Source organism: Equus caballus, chromosome 9 (genome assembly GCF_041296265.1).
Source record: "Equus caballus isolate H_3958 breed thoroughbred chromosome 9, TB-T2T, whole genome shotgun sequence".
NCBI lineage: Eukaryota > Metazoa > Chordata > Mammalia > Perissodactyla > Equidae > Equus > Equus caballus.
In genome coordinates this window covers 87,271,176-87,295,640 of record NC_091692.1, presented here as the reverse complement: position 1 = coordinate 87,295,640, position 24,465 = coordinate 87,271,176, and the positions used below count along the sequence as shown (strand labels likewise).

Below are 24,465 nucleotides of genomic sequence, written 5' to 3'. Positions count from 1 at the left end.
TTCCTACCCCACCCCACCCCGACCCTGAGTGCATGAGTATTTACCACTCTAGGGGACCTCTCTGGAAAATTTTGAGAAACTCTGCCAGTGAAAACAATTCTACTCATCTTGGAATGAGGAAACTTACTTTCAGTGTTTTTTGTTCCCCACCCTAGCCAAGCCACTTAATCGAGTCACAGACTCTGCTTCTGTGTAAAAGGGAGTTGGACTGGCCCCTTGTATCATCTTTTAGCATCAAAATTCTGTGGCTTTCTGATGATCTCTGCCTGCCTTGCCATGATGCTTTGCTTTAGAGTTTCATTATGTTGCACATTGGAGAGAACTCACTTCCCGTGTCAATGGCATGCGCTTACCCGGTTATTCACTGCATTATTAAAATGCAGGAAAACTTCAAAGCCTTCTGTTAGAGTTCCTGTTAGTGTGATAGAATTCCACAGTGCCCTGTGGTTCAGGCTGCTCAGAGCTGAGTGTTATTGACCCTTCATAGTGCCCTTAGCCAACTTTTAGTAACTTTCGGTCTTTGATCTTTTTTTTAAATAAAGTAGTCCCTATCTACCCCTCCCCCATCCAAATTAGGAAAGAAGAAATAACTATTATGAGGCTTTAAAATTGTAAAACAACATATTTACTGTTATGCAATTGACGTCAATACATCTTAAACCTTTTTCTAAATTGCTGACAAAACTGTAAGCCACCTAAATTATTGTTGTAAAGAACAAATCCAACACGATGGAAAGCTAATCAACAGATTAAAAAGAATGAGAGCTATTCGTATATTGACATAGAAAGAATTTCAAGACATGTTGTTGCATGAAAAAAGCATGTCTCAGACCTACAGACATAGTATAATAGATTTATGGCTAAAGAGCATGAAAAATAGTAAGTATATGTAAACATATAAGTGTATATGTGAATGCACAGCAGCCATGAGGAGGGAAGGGAGACCAGATTTCCGGGGTATAGTGTGTCTCTAGGGAGGGCTGTCCGAGGGGACTTATCTACAGTTTCATTTTTGCTAGGACAATATACTCATGTGTTACTTGTGTAATTACAATTAGGTAAGCCAATATAAAAATTGTCATGATTTTGGGGCCAGCCTGGTGGCACAGCAGTTAAGTTTGCACATTCTGCGTGGTGGCCCGATGTTCGCTGGTTTGGATCCCAGGCATGGACCTAGGCACTGCTTGGCACGCCATGCTGTGGTAGGCGTCCTACATATAAAGTAGAGGAAGATGGGCACGGATGTTAGCTCAGGGCCAGTCTTCCTCAGCAAAAAGAGGAGGATTGTTAGCAGATGTTAGCTCAGGGCTAATCTTCCTTAAAAAAAAATTGTCATGATTTCTATTATAACCCTTTTTAAAGGACATTAATGGCACTAATATTTTCATTCTGAGAGTCTCTCTCATATTTTATTGATTTTTTTCCTGATTACTAGAGCAATAGTTGTTCTTTCTGTAAAATTCAAACATCAAAGATGTAAAGAATACAGGAAGTATACATCCCTATAATCCTGCCCCTCCCCAACTGAAGAACCATGTTTGATTGCTTGATGCATATATCTCCTAATTTTTATCTACGATCTACATCTATGGTTTCATAAATTCTCTGGATTTTCATAGCAGCAAGGCCATCAAGATGGCAGGAAAAGTATCATGTTAAGACCAACTCAGACCATTCAAAATTTGCATGAAGGCCCTCACTCTGCTTTCTTCTCCTTTTTCTATATATTTTTTTTTTCAAAACAACGTGCTTTCTTAATAAGAACTTTTCAAAGCAGTTTCTGGTAAAAAGAGGTTGCTCGGATATTACTGTCAAGTCATCTGACAGCTCACAAGAATTGATAAAAAATGTGTCTGGAAACTGACAGAACTCGACAGATAAGACATCTTTCATAGACACATATATTTATATTTCTTTATATTTCATATATATTTATATTTCTCATATATGATACATATTATATATGTAGATATACATACCATTTATTTTGGGCCCACAGTTTTTCAAAGAGGCTGACAATTTCACTTTTTTTTTTGCAAGAAAAATGGATGGTGGACATGAACATCTTCACCACAATGTTGTATGTCTGCTCCAGAAGGGTAATAAACCATTTTACACAAGCTCCTTCCAAAATGTATCTTTGTCAGGAGATCTCCCATTCTGGACTTTGCCATAATTTCTGCAGTTTTGTAGAGAAAGAGCTTGGAGTTCCAGAGTCAGACAGATGTGGATGTGAATTCCACTTCTGCCTGCTAACTTGCTGCGTGGAATTCACTTCCTTAAGCTGTCTGTGAAATGAGACAGGACTCCGAATGTGGTCTTGAGGACTAAGCAAGACAAATGTAATGCATCTGCCACATCGCCTGGCACATGTGCTTAATAAATATTACTTCCTTTCCCTACTTAAATTTTTCCAAAATGCTTTCATCTCTGCTTTCACGGAAAAAATCACTGATTAGGGGTTGGTGAATATCACACATGATTCAGATCATTACTTTTAGCCAGCTCATCTGTGGTACAGGAAATTTTTTATATTTCTCCTATTTCTCATCCCAAAATTTCCATGTTTAAAAACAGATGTAAATCCTACCTACCCTGCTGTGCTCACTGTTGTTGTGAAACTCAAAGGAGGAAAGAAGCAAGAGACGGCTCTTTCCAGGTTGTCATTGTCATTGCTAATTGATGGCCATGCTTACTTTGCTATGTGTTAAGGACAGGATGGGTTATTTTGATACGTGTCACATACGGAGAATTGAAACCCGTATATCAGTGGCTTGAGTGACTTATCCAGGATCAAACAGCTGGTAAATTTGACCAGAATGGAGCTGTAGGGTTCTTAGACCAAGGCATTTTCCACTCTCCCCCTTTCCCTTCTCCCTCCCGTTGCCAACTGGGGGGCAGGTCTCCCTGATGCACCAGACTGCCATCAGCCTGAGTCACTCACAGCAGGCTCTGCCCTGAGAGAAGGACCATGTGCGGATGCAGTGTGGCTGATGGAAATTACCAACCCCTGCCTCCCAGCCTCCCTGCAAAATAAGAATAAGGGGTTCCATCAGTGGTTCCTAATGCTCCTTCACAAGCAAATATTGGAAAGTTTTAACTTTGGTCGTGAGATGAAAATATATACATATATCAGCAATGTAGTGAGTTTTAATAATGCTAATTTTATTAGTTCAAAGAACTTTCCTTTATTCTAGGAATACGTCTTTTTGCTTTTTGGTGTTAAGAATGCCCTTTGTGTTATAACGTGATGGGGCTAGTCGATGGTGGCTGGGTTGTTATTTTTGTTTGTTGATGGATTTTTCGTATTTCCTTGGCATAATACAAAAATGAACCCTATAGCAGTTTCTCAGGCTCTCTGGGGTTTTTTTAATGGCTGTCCTGTGGACTCCACAAATCTGGAAACTGCCAGACCAGTGAGCCAAGTCCTCTCTAAGTTTCATTTTGGCCATGACACTCTAGAGGTCTGAGAATAAACAGCTGGAGATCTTGAGCTCTCCTTATTGATCAGATCTCATCAGCAGCTCTCTTACAAAATTAGCTGCACTGAAGCAGCCAACAGACAGGAACCTGAAACTCCTAAAAATGACCCTTGGACAGCTATGCATGCTGTGAGGTTCTGAAGATTGCATCTGTGCCCCTTTGGGAACACTGGCAAGGCGCTGGAGATCTGATCCAGCCTTGGAAGCACCACAGCCAGCTCTGATTCTCTTTTCCCTGTCTATTTATTTTTCATTGGGAAAGTGATTTCAATCACTTTTTACCCAAATATAATGGCCCAACTTTTGATGAGATTAGGAAAGCAGGACAGTTTTTTACAGCTTGGCAATACAAGGGCATTTACTGCGTTGCTGGAATCTCAGTGGGCCCCTTTCCATCTGCAGCTCCCCTTCTCCCGCCCCTGGACCCTCCCGAGGAGAGCCCCTGACCCACAAAGTCATAGACCCATAGGCTCCTAGGGCTTCAGATCTAGAAGGCTCCTCAGAGGTCATTCAGTACCACCCACTTATCCAAGAAAACCAGAAGAGAAAGTCCTCTGCACATGATCACAGATAGAGATGCAAAAGATCTTAGATGGGAGTCCAACTCGTTATCACAGAGACAGGCAACACTGATTCGGTGCTCCATCTGCTGGACCCTGTACCAAGCCTTCACATGCATCATTTTATTTCATCCTCACAATCACACAATGAGATCCTGTTTTTATCCCAATCTTACAGATGAGGCAACTGAGGCTCAGAGGTTAAGTAACTTAGCTAAAGACACTCAGTAAAGATGTTTGATCCTGGAGCCGACCGGGTGGCTCAGCGGTTAAGTGTGCACATTCTGCTTTGGTGGCCCGGGGTTCACCAGTTCAGATCCCAGGTGTGGACATGGCACTGCTTGGCAAGCCATGCTGTGGTAGGCGTCCCACATATAAAGTAAAGGAAGATGGGCACGAATGTTAGCTCAGGGCCAGTCTTCCTCAGCAAAAAGAGGAGGATTGGCAGCAGATGTTAGCTCAGGGCTAATCTTCCTCAAAACAAAAAAAAAGAAGATGTTTCATCCTGTGCAGTGTGACTCCTTGGCCAGTGCCCTTAGCCCCTATGCTCTACTGCCTCAAGTTTTCTGTCGTCTAAAACCTGCAACATCTAGCCTCTTCCCGTCCAATACAAAAGTATGCACCATTTTCTTGGTGCTTGTTGCTCTTTGAAACTTTGTAAGAATTGTGTCCTCATGATTCTAAGTCCACCAAACAAGCAACTGTGCCCTACTTCTCACCTATGAAATGAGGATAAAAACTGTACCCACCTCATAAGGTTGTTGTGAGGGTTACTCTGTTTAATATATGGTGTATCATAGGGGTTATTATTAATCATCCTTGTGTCAGGGATAATGCTTGCCTTATGATAGATGCCCAATTGATGTGTTTTTCTGTCAGTGAACAAGTCCATGAATTAATAAATGAATAAAAGTTTGTGTAAGACATAGCCCCTCCTTTTGAGGTGCCAATACCCTAGTTGGGAAGGGCCTTAAAATAAAGTTGAAATAGTTGATGTCCCTAAGTGATTTGTTCTTTTAAGTGCTTATTGTTGAGCTAAAGGCTGTTAAAAACTGTTAATTCAGGGACACGTCCTGAGAAGAAAGACATTGTTGAGGGCAGGATTCATAGGGGAACACTGAACCTGTGTGTTGAATGCCTACTCTTCGCCAGGCCTGTTCACATGATGGGGATTCAGATCAGAAAGCTAGTGCATGACAGACCCGGGAAATGTATCTGTTGTGCTCAAAATCCAGTGTTTTTCTATGACTCTGCTCCACCTCTGAGCCATTCAAACCCCTGTTTAAGGTACCCCACTAATTTCCTAGGGAGAGAATAGAAGCGCATTTCGAAGGTAGGTGCTCCTGACCCCAAGGTGCAGACCACTTGGCCCCACTCCCCTTGTTCCTAAGCCTTTCTGAAGCAATTACCTGTCCATTGACTCCATCCTTTCTTCTCCTGCCCTGTTCCTTCCAGGAGCATCACTGCCTTCGCATCAAAATCCTGGGAGACTGCTACTACTGTGTTTCCGGACTTCCTGAGCCCCGCCAGGACCACGCCCACTGCTGCGTGGAAATGGGCCTCAGCATGATCAAAACCATCAGGTAATTTGGGATCTCCTCCATAACACCCGGCCTTCAATAGGCATGATGGGAAAGACAAACCACCCGTCTATCCTTTGCAGTAAATCATATGTATGTTGAAAGGTGAAGCCCTTTGACTTATTTCACAAAAAACTGCTTGCCCATTAATTCTCCTGTAAGAACTGATGCACCTGCCAGCTTCATCATGTTCTAGTTGTACCTCACTTTTAATTATCTGTGTAACAAATTTGTATTACAAATGTCCTTGTGGGGATACAGCAAGGAACGAGGGGAGTGTAGTGTCCGCCTCCAGGGAGGTTACAGTGCAGGGGGAGAGATGGATGCATCGACAATTTCAGTATGGTACCAAAGCTCTGTGAAGAACCAAATCTGGGATGCTTGGGTCAGTAGCGGAGGAAGAGCTAATTCAATCCGTGGTGCTGGGGAGTGTTCTCCAGAGTAGAGCTATCTAAGCTGTTTCCTGAAAGGTGAGTAGACATTAGCCAGATCCTTGAGGTGGGTGGAGAGCTTGGAAGACAGGATGGACGTGTGCAGAACTCGGGATGTGCTGCAGTGGCAGCTGGTAGAGCCTGGGATGAAAAGGGTGGTGACAGATAGACCATAGGCTGGGAGCGGCCATGGCCTGCAGGACCTTCTCAGCCATGTTAGGGGGTTGCACTTTATCCTAAGGCCAACAGGAAATCATTAAGGGCCACAACCAGGGTTGGCTTCATGGGTGTGTGACAAGTGCTTTTGGCTTTGGTCAGTGTATCTGACAAATAGAGGCTTAATCAAGGTGGGAGGATTTATTGAGGTCAAGGACTTTGAAACTAGAATCTTTATGGCTTTGGAACAGAAACTCAGTGTTGTCAGAGCTCCCCTCAGGGTTCCAAAATGGTTGCAGAGCTTCCAAGCATTGCATCCTCCCACAACCACAGCAAAGACAGTAAAGAGAGGATACATGGCTCATGCCTTCATCTTTTATGGGAAGAAGAGTCTTGCCAGAAACAGACCAGGAGACGCTCCCTGTGAACTTGAACCTAGGTTGTATGGTCTAGCAGGCGTGTGTGTGATCCTTGAGCGTGTCAGTGTGGATTAAAGATCAGCAAGGACAACAACCCCTGAACTTGCCACCTTCAGACACACCCTGCACTGCAGGCTCAGCTCCCCTGCTAGTTCTCAAGACCAAGCCTGGAAAGGGCAGGAAGGATCTAAGCAATTGGAGCCTCCCTTTCTAGTTCCTGCCTCATGGCCAACACAGTGTGCTGGACTCTTTCTACTTGCTGACAGATCCCTGACTTCATTCTAGTTTCAGGCAGATGTCTGTTGACATCAGGAAAGGTGGTGTAGACCCCTAATTAAGAAGAGGACACAGAAGCCCTTTCCCTAAAAATGATCACACTCAGTTGATGTGAAACTGCTCATTTCAATACTGAGCCTGATACCTCACTCCTGGTACCTTGGCAGACCCTCAGGGTCCCACCTTTGGAACCAGCCCATGACCTGGGCCCAATCAAGGTGGCGTGATGCTTTGCTATGAGGCATAGGATGAGAATCTAACCCTTCACCACCCCTAAGACCAAGTAGGCAGGGGGAAAAGAGACTGTAAATGTCCCCACTGCTGCTGCCCCCTCTTTTACAGAGATGCAGAAGTTCCTTCCTCTAAGGACTGGGGAGAGAGGAGCCCAAGAGTTCCAATCCAGAGGTCCCTCTTGGTCAGCCTTCAGTAGATAGAAAAGGCTGCTGAAGCTCCTTAGCTGTTAATTTGGACACTTGAGTTTTGTCCTGCAAACCAGGAGAAATTGTGATAACATCTTGACTGGTGTCAAGGGTGGCAATAGGATCGACACCCAGAGGACCTGGTATCTTATACCAGCTCTACAACTCATGTCAACAGCTGTGTGAACATTAGTCTGTCAGTCAATCAGTAGATCAGTCAACAAATAATTTGTCGAGCTCTCCCATATTTCAGGCACTGTGCTAAGCCCTGGAAATACTGTGAAGAACGGGTCACCCAGGAGTCCTTCTCTTGCCCGTGGGTGTCCATTAGGAAGATCATTTGTAGTTGTTGTCTATGAAATGAGACATTTGGACCAGACCAGCTCTGAAGTCTCTGCCAGTTCTGAAAATCTGTGATTTATCAACCATGTAAAAATCAAGTTTAAGTAGGAAAACTTCCCATAGCCATTTTTTAACATTTATTTTCTAACTTTAATTCTTTTATCGAGATATAATTGGCAAATAACATCATATATATTCAAAGTGTTCAACGTGATGATTTGAAATGTATAAACATTGTGAAGTGATTACCACAATCAAGTTAGTTAATGTATCCATTACTTCAAATAGTTATTTTTTTTTTTTTTGAGAGAACACTTAAGATCTACTCTCTTAGTAACTTTCAAGTACACAATACAGTATTATTAACTATAGTCATCATGCTGTACCTTACTTAGATCTTCAGAACTTATTCATCTTATAACTAAAAGTTTGTGCCCTTTGACCAACATCTCCCCATTTCCCCACCCCTCTATCCCTTGCAACCACCTTCCTACTCTCTGTTTCTATGAGTATGACTTCTTTTTTTGATTCCACATATAAGTCATACCATAGGGCATTAGTCTTTCTCTGCCTGGCTTATTTCACCTAGCATAATGCCCTCCAGTTTCATCCATGTCACAAATGGCAGTATTCCCTTCTTTTTAAAGGCTGAATAAAATCCCATTATCTCACATCTTCTTTATCCATTCAACCACAGATATTCCATAGGAGTTTGTATCTTAAGCTTGTGCAAAAGATGTGCTGCCGAGATGGCATTGCAGAAGAAATGAACATTGATTATCAAAATGCTTTAAGATCCTTACAGCACCATCATTTGTCTCTCAGGAGAGGACCTTATCCATCCTGACCATCTGAGCCAATTGAAGGTCCCCTTTCTGAAGTTCTGGAGGGAGAGTGAGAACTGAGATTTGGATAGGCTGAAATGACTCAAGGGCTGTCTTTCATTAGTTTATTAAGGGCTGCTTTTACTCCTTTAAAATAAGACAATTCAGTAGGATATTTTTTTCAACTGCATGAGTCAGAGTCTATTAATACTCGAACAACTCCTTGATTATAATGTAGGTGACTTGAGGTCCAGCATTAATTGTTCTAGTTAACAGCACAGTGTGATGCAGAGGGATAAACAAGAGCTCTGGAATTACGCGAGCATCGGTTGCCGTTGGCTCCCACTTCTAGAGTTTTCACTTTTACCGTCAAGTATTGCACCCTGAGGAATGACTGGCAGACAATATTTGCACCTGAATGTGTGTGGAAGAAAATCCCAGTTACACAGTCCTATCAAAAAATTAATCCTCTTAACCAACTATGGCTAACACGAGATCCAGTTTTTCATTCAGCCTCAAAGGCTCTTGTTCCAACCAGAAAACTCCACAGAAGCCGTAAAGTCCAGAACAATTCATAGCATTATGTTGCACGTGTTGTAACATAATGTCAATATCAATAAACCATTTGTTGACTGGTGTCCCCAGACCAGATGGCGGTCCTGTATATTTGTCATCAGAGATGGATGCCTGTTTGAGGTATTGTTCCCAGCTTGTCAGGGTCTCTCCTCGTCCCTCCTTCTGGCACTTCCTCAGAGTTGGAATCCCAACAGCAGTCCCCAGAGTGCAGAAAGGCAGTGAGAGCCTGGTGCTCTGATGCTGACGGTGAGACGGCATCTGGATCTTGGCTCTCTGGGTCCCAGCAGCTCCAAGTTTCCTTGTTTGGGTGAGATTTATAATTCTTCCACAGATGGCAAACCAACACTCAAAATGACCATGGTTCCTGTTCACCGATCAGTCCAAATATGTGATGGAGGTTCTCCTGCAGCCCAGACGGTGGAGGCAGGGTGCCGAAATGAGGAAAAGGCTGGGACTGCTGCTAGTTAGAACCTCAGCAGGTTTCACAAGTGAGCGATTATCAAGCATCAGCAGAAATACAGCATAAGGGAAACAATTTTTCCTGTCTATTGTCTTTTCCTGGGGTATCTACAGGGTGGTCCTTTTGACCAAGAATCAATGTTTTTTCCCTAGAAACAAAGGCATGAAAAGTGTGCCATCCTAGGTGTTAAGAATGACAGATGCTGCATGTGTACGAGTGTGTACATAATGTGTGTAGGTGTGTATATATTGTGTTCATGTGTATGTGTGTATATGTGTGGTGTGTGTGTAGATGTGTGGATGTATATGCATAAATGTGTGTTTGTATACGTGTGTATGTATATATGTGTGTGCGTGTGTATATTTGTGCAAGTCTATGTATGTGTGTGTTAAGCCCTGAAGCAGGCCTTGATGATCACTACTATTCTAAATTCAGACGCTGGAGTTTTAGTGCAGGGATAGTTGGTGACCTTGTAAGACATCCTGGGGCTTCATCCCTCAGGCGATGGGAAGTCACTGACACTTATCGTAGGAAAGTGTCATGTTCTGATGTGGCCATGAGGCAGGTAACTGTGGAGATGGGTAACGCTCTCTCCAGTTGACTCTGCATGAGAGGAAGCAGAGGCACAAGGTTGGGAAATATTTTTGTAACAATCCAGGGGAGAGAAGTCAGGACTTGAAACAGAGCAGCAGCTATGAAATAGAAAGGAAAGAGTGATAACACCCCAAAGCTGAGACCCTGAGAGTCCCCCGAGAGACAATGTGTGACATAGAAATTTAAATCAAACCAAACACTTATATGGGTACCATAAACTTAGTTATCAGTTGACAATGCTCCAAGAACTGTGGACAGGACTCCACATTATCAAAGATAGAGTTTGTTGCTGGCTGTGATCATGGCGATGTTCCCTGAAAGAGAGACTATCGTACCATAAGGTGACTAATGGGGAACGTGCTGAGTGAACAAAGGGAGCCCTTGAGCTGTAGTCAACTCACCGAATCTGGTCCCTGCTTCTTCCCGTTGTTGGGTGTACGGCTCTGGACGAGGGTGATTAACTTCTCGGAGCCTGCATGGCCTCTTCTGTGAAATGAGGATCATAAAATCCAACCTCAGCGTGTCCTTTTGAAAATCCAAATAGACAGCGGGCATATTATGACCATAGAAATATTTTTGTAAATGTTGCAGTTAGGGCTGAGTTTTGACACTTGAAAATTTGGCTCAGTTAAGTTACGGAAACCTATTCCTTTCCTTATGGCTTCTGTTCTATTTGAGTAAAATAATGACAATGGCTGGGTTCATTGAACACTTTCTATATGCCAAGCACTGAAATAGTGTTTTACATACATTATCTCTTTAAGTCGTCGTACAATCCTTGGAGGCAGGCAGGGGTGGTGGGCAAAATAATGAACAACTAGTATGATTGTAGCAGCAACTAATCAGAATAGCCCGGGGCAGCCAGTGAGAACAGATGTCAGCCAAAAACAACCCATACAGCGGTGTGGGCACATCCTGACCTGTTGAAGCTCTGGAAGTAGGCTCCTACTTTACCAACGAGGAAACTGGAGCTTACAGAGTTTGGGCAATTGTACAAAATCACGCAACTAGTCTGGCAGAAGAAGAGCACCCCTCTTGGAACCATCTGACTCCAAAGCTATTGGCCTTAACCCCTATGGTATCCCGCATCCCATCCTCAGATTTCTGCAATTGCTTCTGATACCTGAAACCTACTCTTAATACCCAAAGGATCAACGTATTGCTTAGGAGATCTCACATATGTCCCTAATAAGTTAGCAGGACCGATATTGAGACAGGAGAAAAGTCAGTAAACATCTGAGAATAACAAGATAATGAGCCTTAATCAAGCCTCATAGTAAGTTCATTTCATCAAGAATACTTGATTTTAGAAACATGATATTAGCTAGATGTATGGCAAGAAAAATGATTGAATGTAACTTTATTTCTAATGAAGCATTTAGCACCATCTCATGCATGTCTATTCATAAAATTAAATTAATTAAAATAGGCTTAGATAATGGTACCATTAAATAGATTGAAAAGTGGCTCCAGGTGGCTCCTCTTCACATGCCCTGGGTCTCTTTTGGGGAGGCTCGAGAGCTAGAAGACACCAGCATTGATGGTGGGCTCTGTTATAGGCAATATTTTTATTAATGGTCTACAAAATTCTTCCTTGATGAATCTTAATGAAAATTGCAGAGCCTGGTCTTTTCAGTGCAGTTGCTACAAAGTCATAGAATGACACCAGAATGCCAAGCAGGACCTGGCTTGTCCCCAACGGTTAATTAGAGCAAAGGTCTTAATCCTTGTGGCAGGGGGGCTCTGCCAAGCAACGTGGCAGGACCAGGCATGAAAAACAGGAGTTATTTTGCCTCCCTCACTTGAGGCTAGAATGCCCAAGCCCCCTGCATGCCTCTTGGCATCTCTTCCTCTCTTCTCTCTCTCTCTCTCGTTCTTCCTTTTTGCTCTTTCTTTCTCTCCTTCTTTCTCTCCCTCTCTACTTCCCTTGCTTCCTTTCTTTCTTTCTGTCTCTCTCACTGTTTCTCTCCCCCAAAACCTCCTTTCTCACCTTGTTCTGAAATGTCATTAACTTCAGCATCCTTAAGGCCACACACTGCTCTTAAAGATGCAGCAATTAGAGTAGTCATCAGTCGATGGACAAGGAGTTTTTTTTCTTGCAAAATTGTTGATAATGGTAAAGATTGAATATATCTAGTAATAATAGTTGATACAGCTAATATTGATGAAATGTTCACCATATACAAGACACTATACTAAATAATCTTTCTACTTATCTCACCCAATACTGTCAAAAACCCTGTGAGGAAACTACTGTTGACTTTTCCCAATTTTCAGAGGAGGAGGCTGAAGCTCTGATAGGATAATAACTTTTGACCAATGACACACAGCTTGTAAGTGACAGAGCAAAGACCCTGACCCATGTTCATTTGACTCCGTGAACATCCAAAAACAGGGAAATAGATAAATTTTGGCATACTACCAAATAGGAAAATGGATGATGATTGAGAATGATGGTTTGCATTAATAGTCAACGGCAGAAGAAAATGCTTGTGAGTTTAAATAAGATTGCATTTATAGAGTACACACACACACACACATTATTTAAGGCAACTTCAATTTTTTAAAAACCTATTTTTACAGAAAGAGAGAAGGACATAAAGCTCTGTGATGGAAAATGAGGGGCTGGATCATTTCTCTCACTTTCTCTCATTAGGTCCACACTGTTTTTGAAAAGGAATGCTACATTAGGTCTTCCTATTACCTTTCCACCCCCAAAAGCTGGAGTTTAATGCTGAGGGGAGTGCAAGCAGCAGCAAAGTAGCCAAAGATCACTCAGTTTGGAGTCTGGCATCCATGAGTGCCCCTTGGGGCCCATTACTTACTGACCTTGAGTGAGCGACTTAACCCCTCCCCACTTCAGCTACCTTGGCTGTAAAATGCGGGTAAGCCATCCTAATGTAAGCTCCATGAATACAGGAACTGATTTTCTTTTTCCTTTTTTTTTTATTTTTTAAAGATTGGCACCTAGCTAACAACTGTTGCCAATCATCTTCTTTTTTTTTCCTGCTTTTTTCTCCCCAAATACCCCCAGTACCTAGTTGTATATTTTAGTTGTGGGTCCTTCTAGTTGTGGCATGTGGGATGCTGCCTCAACATGGCCTAGTGAGCAGTGCCATGTCCGTGCCCAGGATCCAAACCCTGGGCCACCTAAGTGGAGTGCGCGAACTTAACCACTTGGCCATGGGGCCAGCCCCCAGGAACTGATTTTTCTGATTTATCTGTTTAGTTCACTGCTTATATCTGCAGAGGTCTTCAAGAGACAATTGCTGAGTGAATGAATAAATGAGCTGTATATATAGCATACAGGGTGGTTAGGAAAGTGAAATGAGATCATGAAGATAAAAGACCGGACACAGAAAATGTAATAGATGTGTGTTCATTCTCTTGGAGCCTCAGCTGCCTCATCTGGGAAATGGAAATTCGTAATGCTTATGGCTATCTACCTCTCAGAATCACTGTGGGCATCAAAGTGAAGCACTTCGTGAAATTGCAGCTTCCATGCTAGGATAAGATATGGTAGCTTTCAAACTTCTTAAGCAGGAGATGGGCCCAGTGTTTTAAGACAATCTAATGCTAGAGTCCAGTAGACACTGTAGAATGGATCATGGTTGAAGGCCACGTCAGGCTCCATGGCAACAGTGCTGGCAGCCTCCACCCCTCCAGTGAGTGACTCCTGAGGTAGCCTCACTGAAGTCTGGAATCTACAAAGCAGCACTCTAAGTCTGCTGACTTTTGAATTAAGTGGTAGAGACTGTGTCATCCACCTATTGGGCCAAACCAGATCAGACCCCGGTGTCCATGTGACGCCTGAAAAAGAAGCTGTGTAAAGTAGTCGAAGTGGACCACTGGATTTAGGCTCACACACCTGGGGTGAAATTCCGCCGTTCTACCTGTAGCTGTGTGACCTAAAGACAGGGACTTCTTGGGACTCAGTTTCCTCATTTGTAAATTAGTGCTAGTGATGATACACAGGGTTCTTGGAAAGATAAGATCTGACACCTGCACAGCACACCTACATGATGACCATAGTTGACTTCCATAACTAACGCTGTCCTTGCTTTTCCTTTCTTCTAGAATGTTCAAGGACACTGTTTCTTCCAGGTAGTCAAGGACCAATCACTCAGTTCTTGCTACATTCATTCTTTTTGAACCAATTTATGCCTAGGACTCCCCAGGTGGTATATTACATGGGTTGGTTGAAGCTATTTTGATATGAATAGAGCTAATGCAGGCATAGTTTTAGCAGGAAAAGGTAAAGTGATCAATTCATAATTTTGGGGGGGGGGAGTTCTGATTTAACTTGTGTAATTATCATGTAATTATAAGTTGTTATTACTAACAAAAATTAGTAGTAGCTACTATTTTGAGTGTTCAAATTGCACCAAGTTAAGTGTTTTATATACATGATTTTGTAAACCATCCTAACAACTCTGCAAAGGGCTAGTTTTCTTTCCCACTGCACCTGAGAAAACTGGAATCGTAGACTAATGCAACTAGCCCGAGGCCTACAGCCTGTAAGTGGAGAAACCCAGCTTCACATCCAGCCTGCTTTAACGCAGACTCTGTGCCGCTTGGTAGTGTTAAGAGTGATTTGCATTGAGAAGCTGATATGGAACCCATTTTACAGAGGGGAAAGGGGAATATACGTCATTTGCTCCAGCTCCCAACAGCCAGCAAGTGGTGGATCCAGCATTGGAACTTCAGTCTCTGCCCAAAGCTAAGGAGTTGGAAGTCTTTCATCCCACAGTACCAAACTGCTACTCTGCTGAATTTTATCTCTTTATCTATCCATTTATTCAGCAGTAGAAAGTCTAATCTACAGATCAATGACAGCTACTAGATTATGCTTCCTGTCATTCCTCCACTGCCTTCTATAGATTGATTAATTGCCTAGGAAAGAACCATTTAAAGTATTTAAATTGGAAGAAAAATTCTAGAGTTCCTCATCTTGTACCATCTACCAAGCACTCCTCTTTAATACTTCAATTAAAAGAAATAACACCTTCAATCTTTTGCTGGCTAATTGTTGCATTATTGGTCCCTAGCTTGATATAGAGCTGCAGAAGATAATAATAATTAAGTGGATTCTTTATTTAAAAGAAATTTTTGATGGAAACCTACCATGAAAAACAGATGAGAGCAAAGCTGCTTTGTTTGAAGGAGGAAGAGGTTTAGGGTTGCCCCGCTCTCCAACTGGCAAGGTCCAAAGGCACCTACCTCTGTGGTTCCTCTGGGACTGTTGGAAGCATCTTGGGACAACATAGGGCTATAAAGCAAGAAAGCCTTTGAGCTTTGTCCATTAATTCGGTAAATGCTTTTGCACACTGACTATACCTGTGTGCTAATCACTGTATTAAGTGCTGGGCATGTGGAAATGAAAGATGGTACCCTTGCCCTCAAGAAGCTCAGAGTCGGTGGAGAAGAAAGAGAAAATGTTTATAATGCAGGTGATATAGTCATTTTCTTTTTGTTCGTGGCTGATGAAGCCCAGCAAAGCATCCCTGGGGCTCTGCTTTGGAAGAATTGAGCAGGACTTCTAACTCAGTGTAGAATTCCCTTCATTTTAGCTTCATGGATGCTCAGAGGTCCTCCCCTCAAGAACTGATCTTGAAACACAGGTTGTGTTTGTGGTTCTACACAACCAATGGGTAGCCTTTCCAAAGAGGACCAATGTCTGTAAATTATCCGTGACTTTTACATATTTTCATTCCTATTTTTGACTCAAATCCTAGACATAACAAAAAGAAAGAAAAAAATAGTACAATAAAGATATTTTGTCTTCTTATTATGATTTTTGTTTATAGAAGAAAATAAAAAGCCTAAATGTCTTTTCATTAAGATGTTCCAGTGCATTCCCTGTATGATGTTAATTACCTAATGGCGTTAGCACGGTGTGCTGTTAGCAGTCCCTCACAATTAGTTGGCAAGGCACTTTAACATCCATTATCTCCTTTGGGACTCACAAAGGCTCTGTAAGTGAAGCAATCAGCTAGAGCTTTATTTCATAGCTGTTGAAACTCAGGGTCAGATTAAGCTATTTGCCCAGGATCACAAGCCACGTACAGTAGCTGTGTTGCAAAGAACGTGAGGTTTAAAAACACAACAGCCCAAGTTCAGTCCTAGAATCCTGCTTACCAGCTATGTAGCCAAAAGAAAATCCTTTTGCTTTCCTGGCTGCAGCTCCTTCGTATATGATTAGCAGCCAAGTAGTACTCAGTATGCACTGGCCGCTATTCTCAATTCTCTACACGTGTTTATTCACTTAATCCTGACACTGATATTATTACTCCCATTTTATAGATAGAAGTTAAGTAACTTGCCTGAAGTCACGCAGCTTGTAAGTGGCAGAGCAAAATGTAAACTCAGGTAGTAGGGTGCTAGGTTCCATATTAACCCCTACACTATAGTGATGCTCATGTAATGAGAAGAATGTGGATTGGGACAGATGATTGTATAGTCAGTATAATCCTGGTTATGCTGAAGTAGCAAACATCCCCCCAAAACAGCAAAGATTTATTTTACACTCACATCTCCTGTCCATTCTGGGAGAATTGAAGAGTGGCAGGGTACCACTATACCTCATCCTTATTCAATAACCCTGATTAAGAAGGCTCCATCACCCAGCATCCTTGATTAATGGTAGACACAGAAGGGAGGGAAAAAAAGAGGAGTGTGGTTGGTCAGGCTCTAAAAGGTTCTTCCCAGAAATGACCCATATCACTTCCGCTCACATTTTATTGGCCAAAAATAACATGAAATATATAAGAAAGTGCTGTCCTACCATGTGCTGAAATATCGCAGTACAAGACATAGTGGGTGGACAGCACAGATGACCTCTCTCAATAACCTGCCTCACAGAAACTCACTGGGAAAGTGCATCAGAAACTGAAATGTTCCTCTCAAGTGCTGGATGCTGTTTCTCCTCTTGCTTTGTTAAATTTTTTCAAATGGACTCTAGTGGTTTCATCATCAGTGGATGAAGGGTACTATGTAGTTTTTAACTTAAAAGTTAACATTAAAATAATGGCCCAGAAGCTAGAATCATCACTAGAAACAAGAATTATCTCACCCTTTAGCTACCAGCATTCTTTCTTATGTCTGTGACTGTCTTCCTAATATCTAATTTGTTTCATTGTTTCTACATTCTCAACCCACCTCAACTTTACTTTCTTGTTTAAATAACTTTGTATTATCTTACAACATTTTCGGAACAGAGAATACAAAGATCCAGTTTTGTACATGGAATCATTCATTCATTTATTTTTTCAAAAAAAGGGGAGTCATGTTTTTAAACCCAACTATATGTGAGGCATGATGCTCCAGGCTGTGAGAGATGCAAGGATTGTTCAGACAGGAATATTGCTTTCAAGGAGCTTATACTCTTTATCAAAGAGCTTAGATAAGTGGGAACATGAATAGTGAGTACGGACACCCACCCATTCATCCATCCATCCATCCTTCCATTCAATAAACACTTACTGAGCATTGGCCAAGTTCCAGACGCAGTATAGGGTTAAGAGAGACATATGACAATGAACCTGCAAAGTCCCTACCCTCAATTAGTTAAGAGTCCAATAGAGGAGACAGATGATTACAATACAACACCCCATTATTGTCTGCGTGGGATGAAATTGGAACACAGGGAAGGGCACATAATCCAGACTTCAACTGAATGAGGGAATGGACGTTCCAGACTGATGGAGCATCATGGGCCCACAGTGGGAGAAGGAGCACAGGGTTCAGGCAGTGACCTGTAGTTTGGATGCCTGGAGTCTAACGTCTGCATGAAAAATAAGACACAATGAGGCACAGGACAGATCATGAAGGACTTTGAGTGCCAGACTAGGAATTTTCCATTTTATTACATAGGCCAGTGGTTTCTGAATGCTTTGATCCCCCATCTTTATCAAAACAGATTTCAATAATTATTATAATTTATAAATTGTATTCATTTTCTAGTCTATCAATTATATTCATACATTTAAAAACATATGCTATAAAACCTACATGAAATGTGGATTTTAAAGAATAATGATGAAATAAATAATGCTTTTAAATATTTTTAATTTAATGACAGTACAAAAATCTTTCCGCTTTTACCATTTTTTAGCAAAAACAGTGGGTTTGAACATAACTGATTCTTTTTTAAAAAATCTTGATAGTTAGTGATAGAGTATTGCTAAAGTCAGGTTCCAAATTCAGTTTATTTCTATACCTGACTCTAATGGCTATCAGAGCTAACTGAATATGTATCTGATCAAGACAGGCAGATTCTGGGGAGCCTTGCCCTCTTGACTGTGTTTTCTAAGTCATTTATTCCAAAGTCCTGTGTAACTCTTGTCGTAAATTTTCTTCTTCTCTGATGTCTATGAGTTATCTTTACAAGCTCAGTAGAGGGCAATAGATTTTTTTGTACTTTTAACAAATGGGTTCACACCCCACCAGAACTCTTCATTTGGAAGATTTTTAAACAACTTAGTAAATGTACAGCTCTAAGAATTTTGATAGATGATGTAATTTATGTTTGACAACCAGGTTCCCAAAGAGGTAAAATCATTTCAAACTCCCATTTTCAAACTTCTCTCTTCAGACAATGAATTTTTTGTAAAAAGCTGTTACTCTCTCATTTCTTCTTAAACCATCATCTTTAGCTTGGATAAACAAATTTAAAAAGTTTGTCTTTTTCCAAATATTTGATAGAGGGAATATTAATGGCAGCCCATTATCACAAAAAAGTGAACTATTTTGGAGCACTTGCCTTTTTGTCAAAGATAAGTGATAAATCATCTTTAAGTCTGACAACTCTTTTAGGCATTTTGAAGTCAATAACCATTGAATTTCTATGAGTCAATGAAGATTTTTCTAGTGATTCTATATTTAAGTATTGTATTCTGCCATTTGAATTTCTCTCTACATAAATGACATTATTTCAGTCATAGACTAAAGTTGTTTGAAATACTCTGAAAGTGAAGAAGGGATGTGTGTGCTTAGAGGAAACCCTCAATGGTGGAATTCCTCCTCTTTTCTCAAGATGCCTCCTCCCTGCTTACAGTCAGAGGACCGTTGGACATGGACACTGAAAGATCGCTGAGGTCAACCATATGTCAAATTTTGGTAAAGATAATAAACAAAAGCTATGAATGGAAGTTCTAACATTCTCTTCCTGCATCCCAATGGATGACCCAGCTCAGTGCTGCAATGTGAGCACTTTACCCTGGAGACCACTGCTGCAAGGAGTTAAGAGGCCAGGAAAGAGTTTTAAGCAAGGGAATGATGGAGTGACAAGGTCATATTGGTGTTTGTGATAGCTGTGTAGAACGTGGGCCGAAAGGAGGTCAGGCTGAGGCCTGGACCCAAGACCAAAGCATGATGGTGGCCTGAACCAGAATGTTGGTGGGAGGAATGGAGGTAAGGAAACATCATAAAAATTAAAATATTTAGGTTAGAAATGGAATGTGAGATGAAGTGCAGAATCTATAATCTATCCCAGGTTTATGAACTGGTGGGTAGAGAAAGACACTGATGCCATTCCCTGAGAGAGAGGATAGGATGAGTGGGTTTGCAGAGCAAGGTGATAAGGACCCTTGAAAGTTCAGGTAGAAGGCTAAGGGACTTCAGAGGAGGAAGAGAATCCCTCCAGTCATCAGGTAATCCAAGAAGGCTTCATGCAAGAGGTGGCAGTTGAATGGGCAGAAGTTGAAATTATGGAGTGGCCAAGACCAGGGTTGCTACCAGGGCCAAGGGTGCCCACTCAGGCCTTATGCACATGTCTCTCCATTCACCTATGTCAACAGGTATGTACGGTCAAGGACAAAGCATGATGTTGACATGAGGATCGGAATTCACTCAGGCTCAGTGCTATGTGGCGTTTTGGGACTACGGAAGTGGCAGTTTGATGTCTGGTCTTGGGATGTGGACATTGCAAACAAACTTGAATCTGGAGGAATCCCGGGGTAAGCCAAAACAAAGCCCTCTTGTTGCTCAACCTTCGTCATTTGCTCACGTTGTGACAGTGGGTTTCCCATGTGCATATTCAGAGTTATAGATCAAATAAGCAATTATTTGGGAGGAGATAAGAAATTAAAAACATCATACTAATATTGGTCCCAAAAGTCTAGTGAAATTCACATAGGAAATGAGGATGATGGGATGACACTCAAGTGTTCAGGACCCAGCCTTGCACAGCATTGGTTTTCAGACTTGACTTCACATTGGAACCAGCAGACGAACATTTAATACTGGTGCCCAGACCCCGTGCCAGTTCATGTAAAGCAGAATCTATTTTAAATTCTCAAAGCAAGTCTCAAGGGTAGCCAGGGTTAAGACTTATTGACCTGCCCCTTCCTTGAAAACTCAGCTCTCCAAATTTTGCTGGCAAGGACCAGTAGGTATACAATCACCAAAGGTACTAGTGGCCTGGAAAAGTTTATTGAACCTTGAAAATAAGAATAATTTAAGCATTTGCTTTTATAGTATGTACCATGTGCTATTTTGACTTATTTATACTAATCGACTCTTATAATGTTCACAACATCCCTAAGAGATGAGTACTATTATTTTTCCCATTTTTACGGGAATGAGAAAATGGACTTGCCAATGATCTGTCAGCTAGCAAGTGATAGAGCTAGAGTTTCAATCCAGGCAATCTGGTCAGAGTTCATGCTCGTAACTACCACACTAGTCTATGCAGACCACGATGCAGCACAATAAGTAGTCTGATTGTATTAGACAGTTATGAGCACAGAAAACCTCTTCCGCAGGATAATTTATCATGTGCAATTTCCATGGTTCAATGGTTCAAGTCTGATCCTTAAGGCTTTTGATTTCATCTGTTGTTTTGCTACAAAAAAAAAAAAAATTTTGAATCATGGGCTACAGTGGCTGATGATTGTGTGGAAATGAGTCACTTACCTTGTGAGCGAGCCCAGCCAACTGCCAGCCTGCACATGTCCACAGCTCTGTTCTCTGCTTCTTGCATTATACACATTTCAGGGGAAATTGCATTTTACAGTGGTTTCTCCAAAGGACCCTCCCTGTAGCCCTGTGGACTTAGAAGACCTGCTGTTGTTCTAAGAAGATTACAGACAAGTTGAAGAAACAAGGAACAAATATATAGCAATTGAAATGATAGGAATTCAAGACACTAAGAGAACTTTTGTTGCATGGTGCTTTGGAAAAGATTTGCCATTTGTTTCAGAAACATTTAAGGAACTTGTTTTTTCAATACAGTCAACACCACTGAAAAATCACTGATTCTTAAAGGTTGCTGGAATCAGGCTGACGGTAATAAGAAAAAACAAAAAAAGTGCGTAAGTGTGGCTCAGTAGGGCTGTATTTTCTCAGAGGCTGCAGTGTCCCTTGGGGTGAAGTCAGTGATACCCTGTTCATTGATTTATGCTTGTACTTCTGTTTTCTTTTATTCTTTCTGCTTTTTCAAAGGGATAAATATTGTCCTTGAGAACATGTCCTAGGTGTACCCACGTGCGGCCCTGATGTTGGCTTTGCACAGGACAAAACACAGCAATGGCCTTTGCTGGCTACGTCAGGAATGCATGATAATCTATGCTTTGTGCACACAGGAGGATTCACATTTCCAAAGCCACGCTGGACTGTCTCAACGGTGACTATAACGTGGAAGAGGGTCACGGGAAAGAGAGGAACGAATTCTTGAGGAAGCATAATATAGAGACCTATTTAATTAAGCAGCCTGAAGAGAGTCTGCTGTCCTTGCCCGAAGACATTGTCAAGGAGTCTGTGAGCTCCTCAGACAGGAGAAACAGTGGGGCGACGTTCACGGAAGGATCTTGGAGCCCCGAACTGCCCTTCGATAACATAGTGGGGAAACAGAACGTAAGTCCTGGCTTCCTTCTTCTGGTTAGCCGCGAATGCATGCTCCAGTGCACCTCCAACCCTGATGCCTCAGGGAAAACCGATTCATCTTTAACCTTTTCTCTGCTGAGCACCATAATTGCAAGTGATCAAACATGTCTCCTCAGGACAGAATTAACCTATGTGTGCAATTTCAGGAAATGTCAGAAGTACCAGAGGTTCTCAACGCCCTCTCCCCGCCCTTTTTTTTGACCTCGCTAAAAATAAATGTCATGTGAAGCGGAATTGTAATTTTACCAGAAGATATTACTCATGCTGGAAAATATAAACCTGATGTTATTAAACTAACAATAGAAGTAGACCACATCCATGAGAATGCCGTTTTTTAGTTAGCTGGCAGGCTAGTTCTGAGTTGCCCTCTGAAATTTAAAATCAGGAGGGCACTGTTGATTTGGGGATATAAAAGCAGCACGAAGTGATACCCAGGGTGAGGGTAAGGACATTCGGGAGTAGTGTGCAATTTCAAAGCCACCCACAGGACCCCACTCTTATATGGTGTGGATTTGCATCTTATATGTGAAATAGGGCAACAAAGTCAATACATAAGGTGTAAGTCACCTTATTTTTAAAAATTGTTTCTTCAAGTACCAGAATCACACTACACCCAATGAGATGCTCAGATTCCAAGAGGCACTATAGAACTGAGGCTGATCAAGGGAGAGAACTAAAGTGGATTCAGAGATGCTCCCCTGCCCAGAATGGTCACTCAGAGCGTAGGCAAAACCACCTGCTCCAATATGGATTTTCCCTTTAACCATTTGGGCCAAGCACATATAGTTGAATTCACTTAAGTTAAATGGTGTGACTCCACCATACTTCTTTGAAGAAGCAAAAAAAAATGCCAATATATAAGACTTGTAGACAGTTTCTGAAATGCTCCTGAGCTGAACAACAGCTGAGAGTACTATGAAGCAAATGAACCAAACCAATAGTGTCGGGAGACATGTAAAGACACATGTGGGTTAATTGTTTTAATCCATGGACCTGGACTTTTCTCATTAACGTGTAGGTAAGAAAAATCTGTCTGCTTAAAGACATTTAAAATGGAAAAGGTTAAAAATGCTGAGATTCTTCTGCACTGGAAAGATTGACGGGGCACTCTGAGGCCAGGTCAACCTCAGATTCCTTCCAGTTCTGTGTGAAGGAGCTATGGAACAATGCGTGGACCCGATTCCACCGGGAAAAGATGCACGTTGAACCCAGCCCGCATGCCTTGCAAGACTCCATCGTTAGGTCTTCACTATTCTTTTGGGAGTGTTTCATTTTCCCCCAAATTATTATGCCCACACAAGTCATCACTGATTTCAGTGCCTACTTCTTTCCATCCCTGATCTGGTGTGCATGATACAATTTGCTATTATATAAAATAACAGTCTTACATACTTTCTGGAGTGGGTGCATGCCCAGCTGACAGTACCTTCTCCGCTTCCTTTGCCTATTGTTAGCTTGAGCCTGAATGCTGGTTATTTAGAGAAAAGGAGATGCATACCTCACCCTAAATACCTCAATAACTCTGCATAAAGTTCTCTCTCTTGGTTTTTTTGGTTTTCTTTTTATTTTTGTTCTTTGCTTTAGAATAATTCTTTCCATTTAAGCTGGTTGTGGAAATTGGGATAGGACCTAATTGTTCTAGCCTCAGTTGTACCTAACCTTGCTACTAATAATTGAGAACCAATAAGAGAGAAGTGGGGATGCTTGGTTTTATTCCATGATTGATTGATCTGGTAAAGCTGTATAGGAATAGTTGAAATATTTCTTTCCTGATTATCTAAAGATATCTGCTAATGTCATCAAATAATTATTATAAAAGATGTCACTATTAGTTAAAGATAATTATTCTCGGTGTTTAACCATACCGTATATTTCTCACGATGCCTGAGTTTTGCCTGGATACAACCCATCTGTGTCATCTTCACCATGAATGATCTCAATTCGTTTTGATGTCTTCAGATTTCAGAGCCAGTGAATGTGCCTTGGTATTCATAAATAGGTGGCACTAATAACATTTTGGAAATGACTGAGTCAATTAAAATGGTCACAAGCACTCAGAGTTTGCACTTATGCTTAACTCTAGAAGTTAGTGAGCCATATGTGCAATTCAGAGACATAATGTGTACCTGGAAGGATCTGGGCTGGTCTGGAAAAACCTGCACTCTGCCAAAACACCCAGTCAGTTCCACAGAAAGCCCAGACCATCTGAGTGTTTGCATAACACAGACAGAACATACTCATGCTTCACTGGGGGTTTTCCAGCTAAATTGGCCAGATGTTTTTGGCTTCTATTGATTCATAATATGTGCTTAGAAATATTTTTAATGACATCTGAATGCTGTGCCAAAATCTGTGCTATATATATAGACCACAGATATTCAGATATTTACATTCTCATGTATTCATTCCCTCAATAAAGATTAGTTGAGCAACCTTACATGACTAGCTGACCACCGCTAGTAA

The 24,465-nt window shown here is 41.7% G+C and overlaps 1 protein-coding gene across 4 annotated transcripts in view; it reads left to right on the top strand.

The window, feature by feature from the left end:
- ADCY8 (adenylate cyclase 8) overlaps positions 1–24,465 on the top strand; it is a 217,675-nt gene that overhangs the window by 93,862 nt on the left and 99,348 nt on the right. For all 4 annotated transcript variants that reach the window (XM_023648978.2, XM_001916500.6, XM_070221828.1 and 1 more), the window contains exons 5-7: positions 5,498–5,625; positions 19,917–20,075; positions 21,702–21,972. In XM_023648978.2, coding sequence (XP_023504746.1) covers positions 5,498–5,625; positions 19,917–20,075; positions 21,702–21,972 — 558 coding nt within the window. The remainder of the gene's footprint in view (positions 1–5,497; positions 5,626–19,916; positions 20,076–21,701; positions 21,973–24,465) is intronic.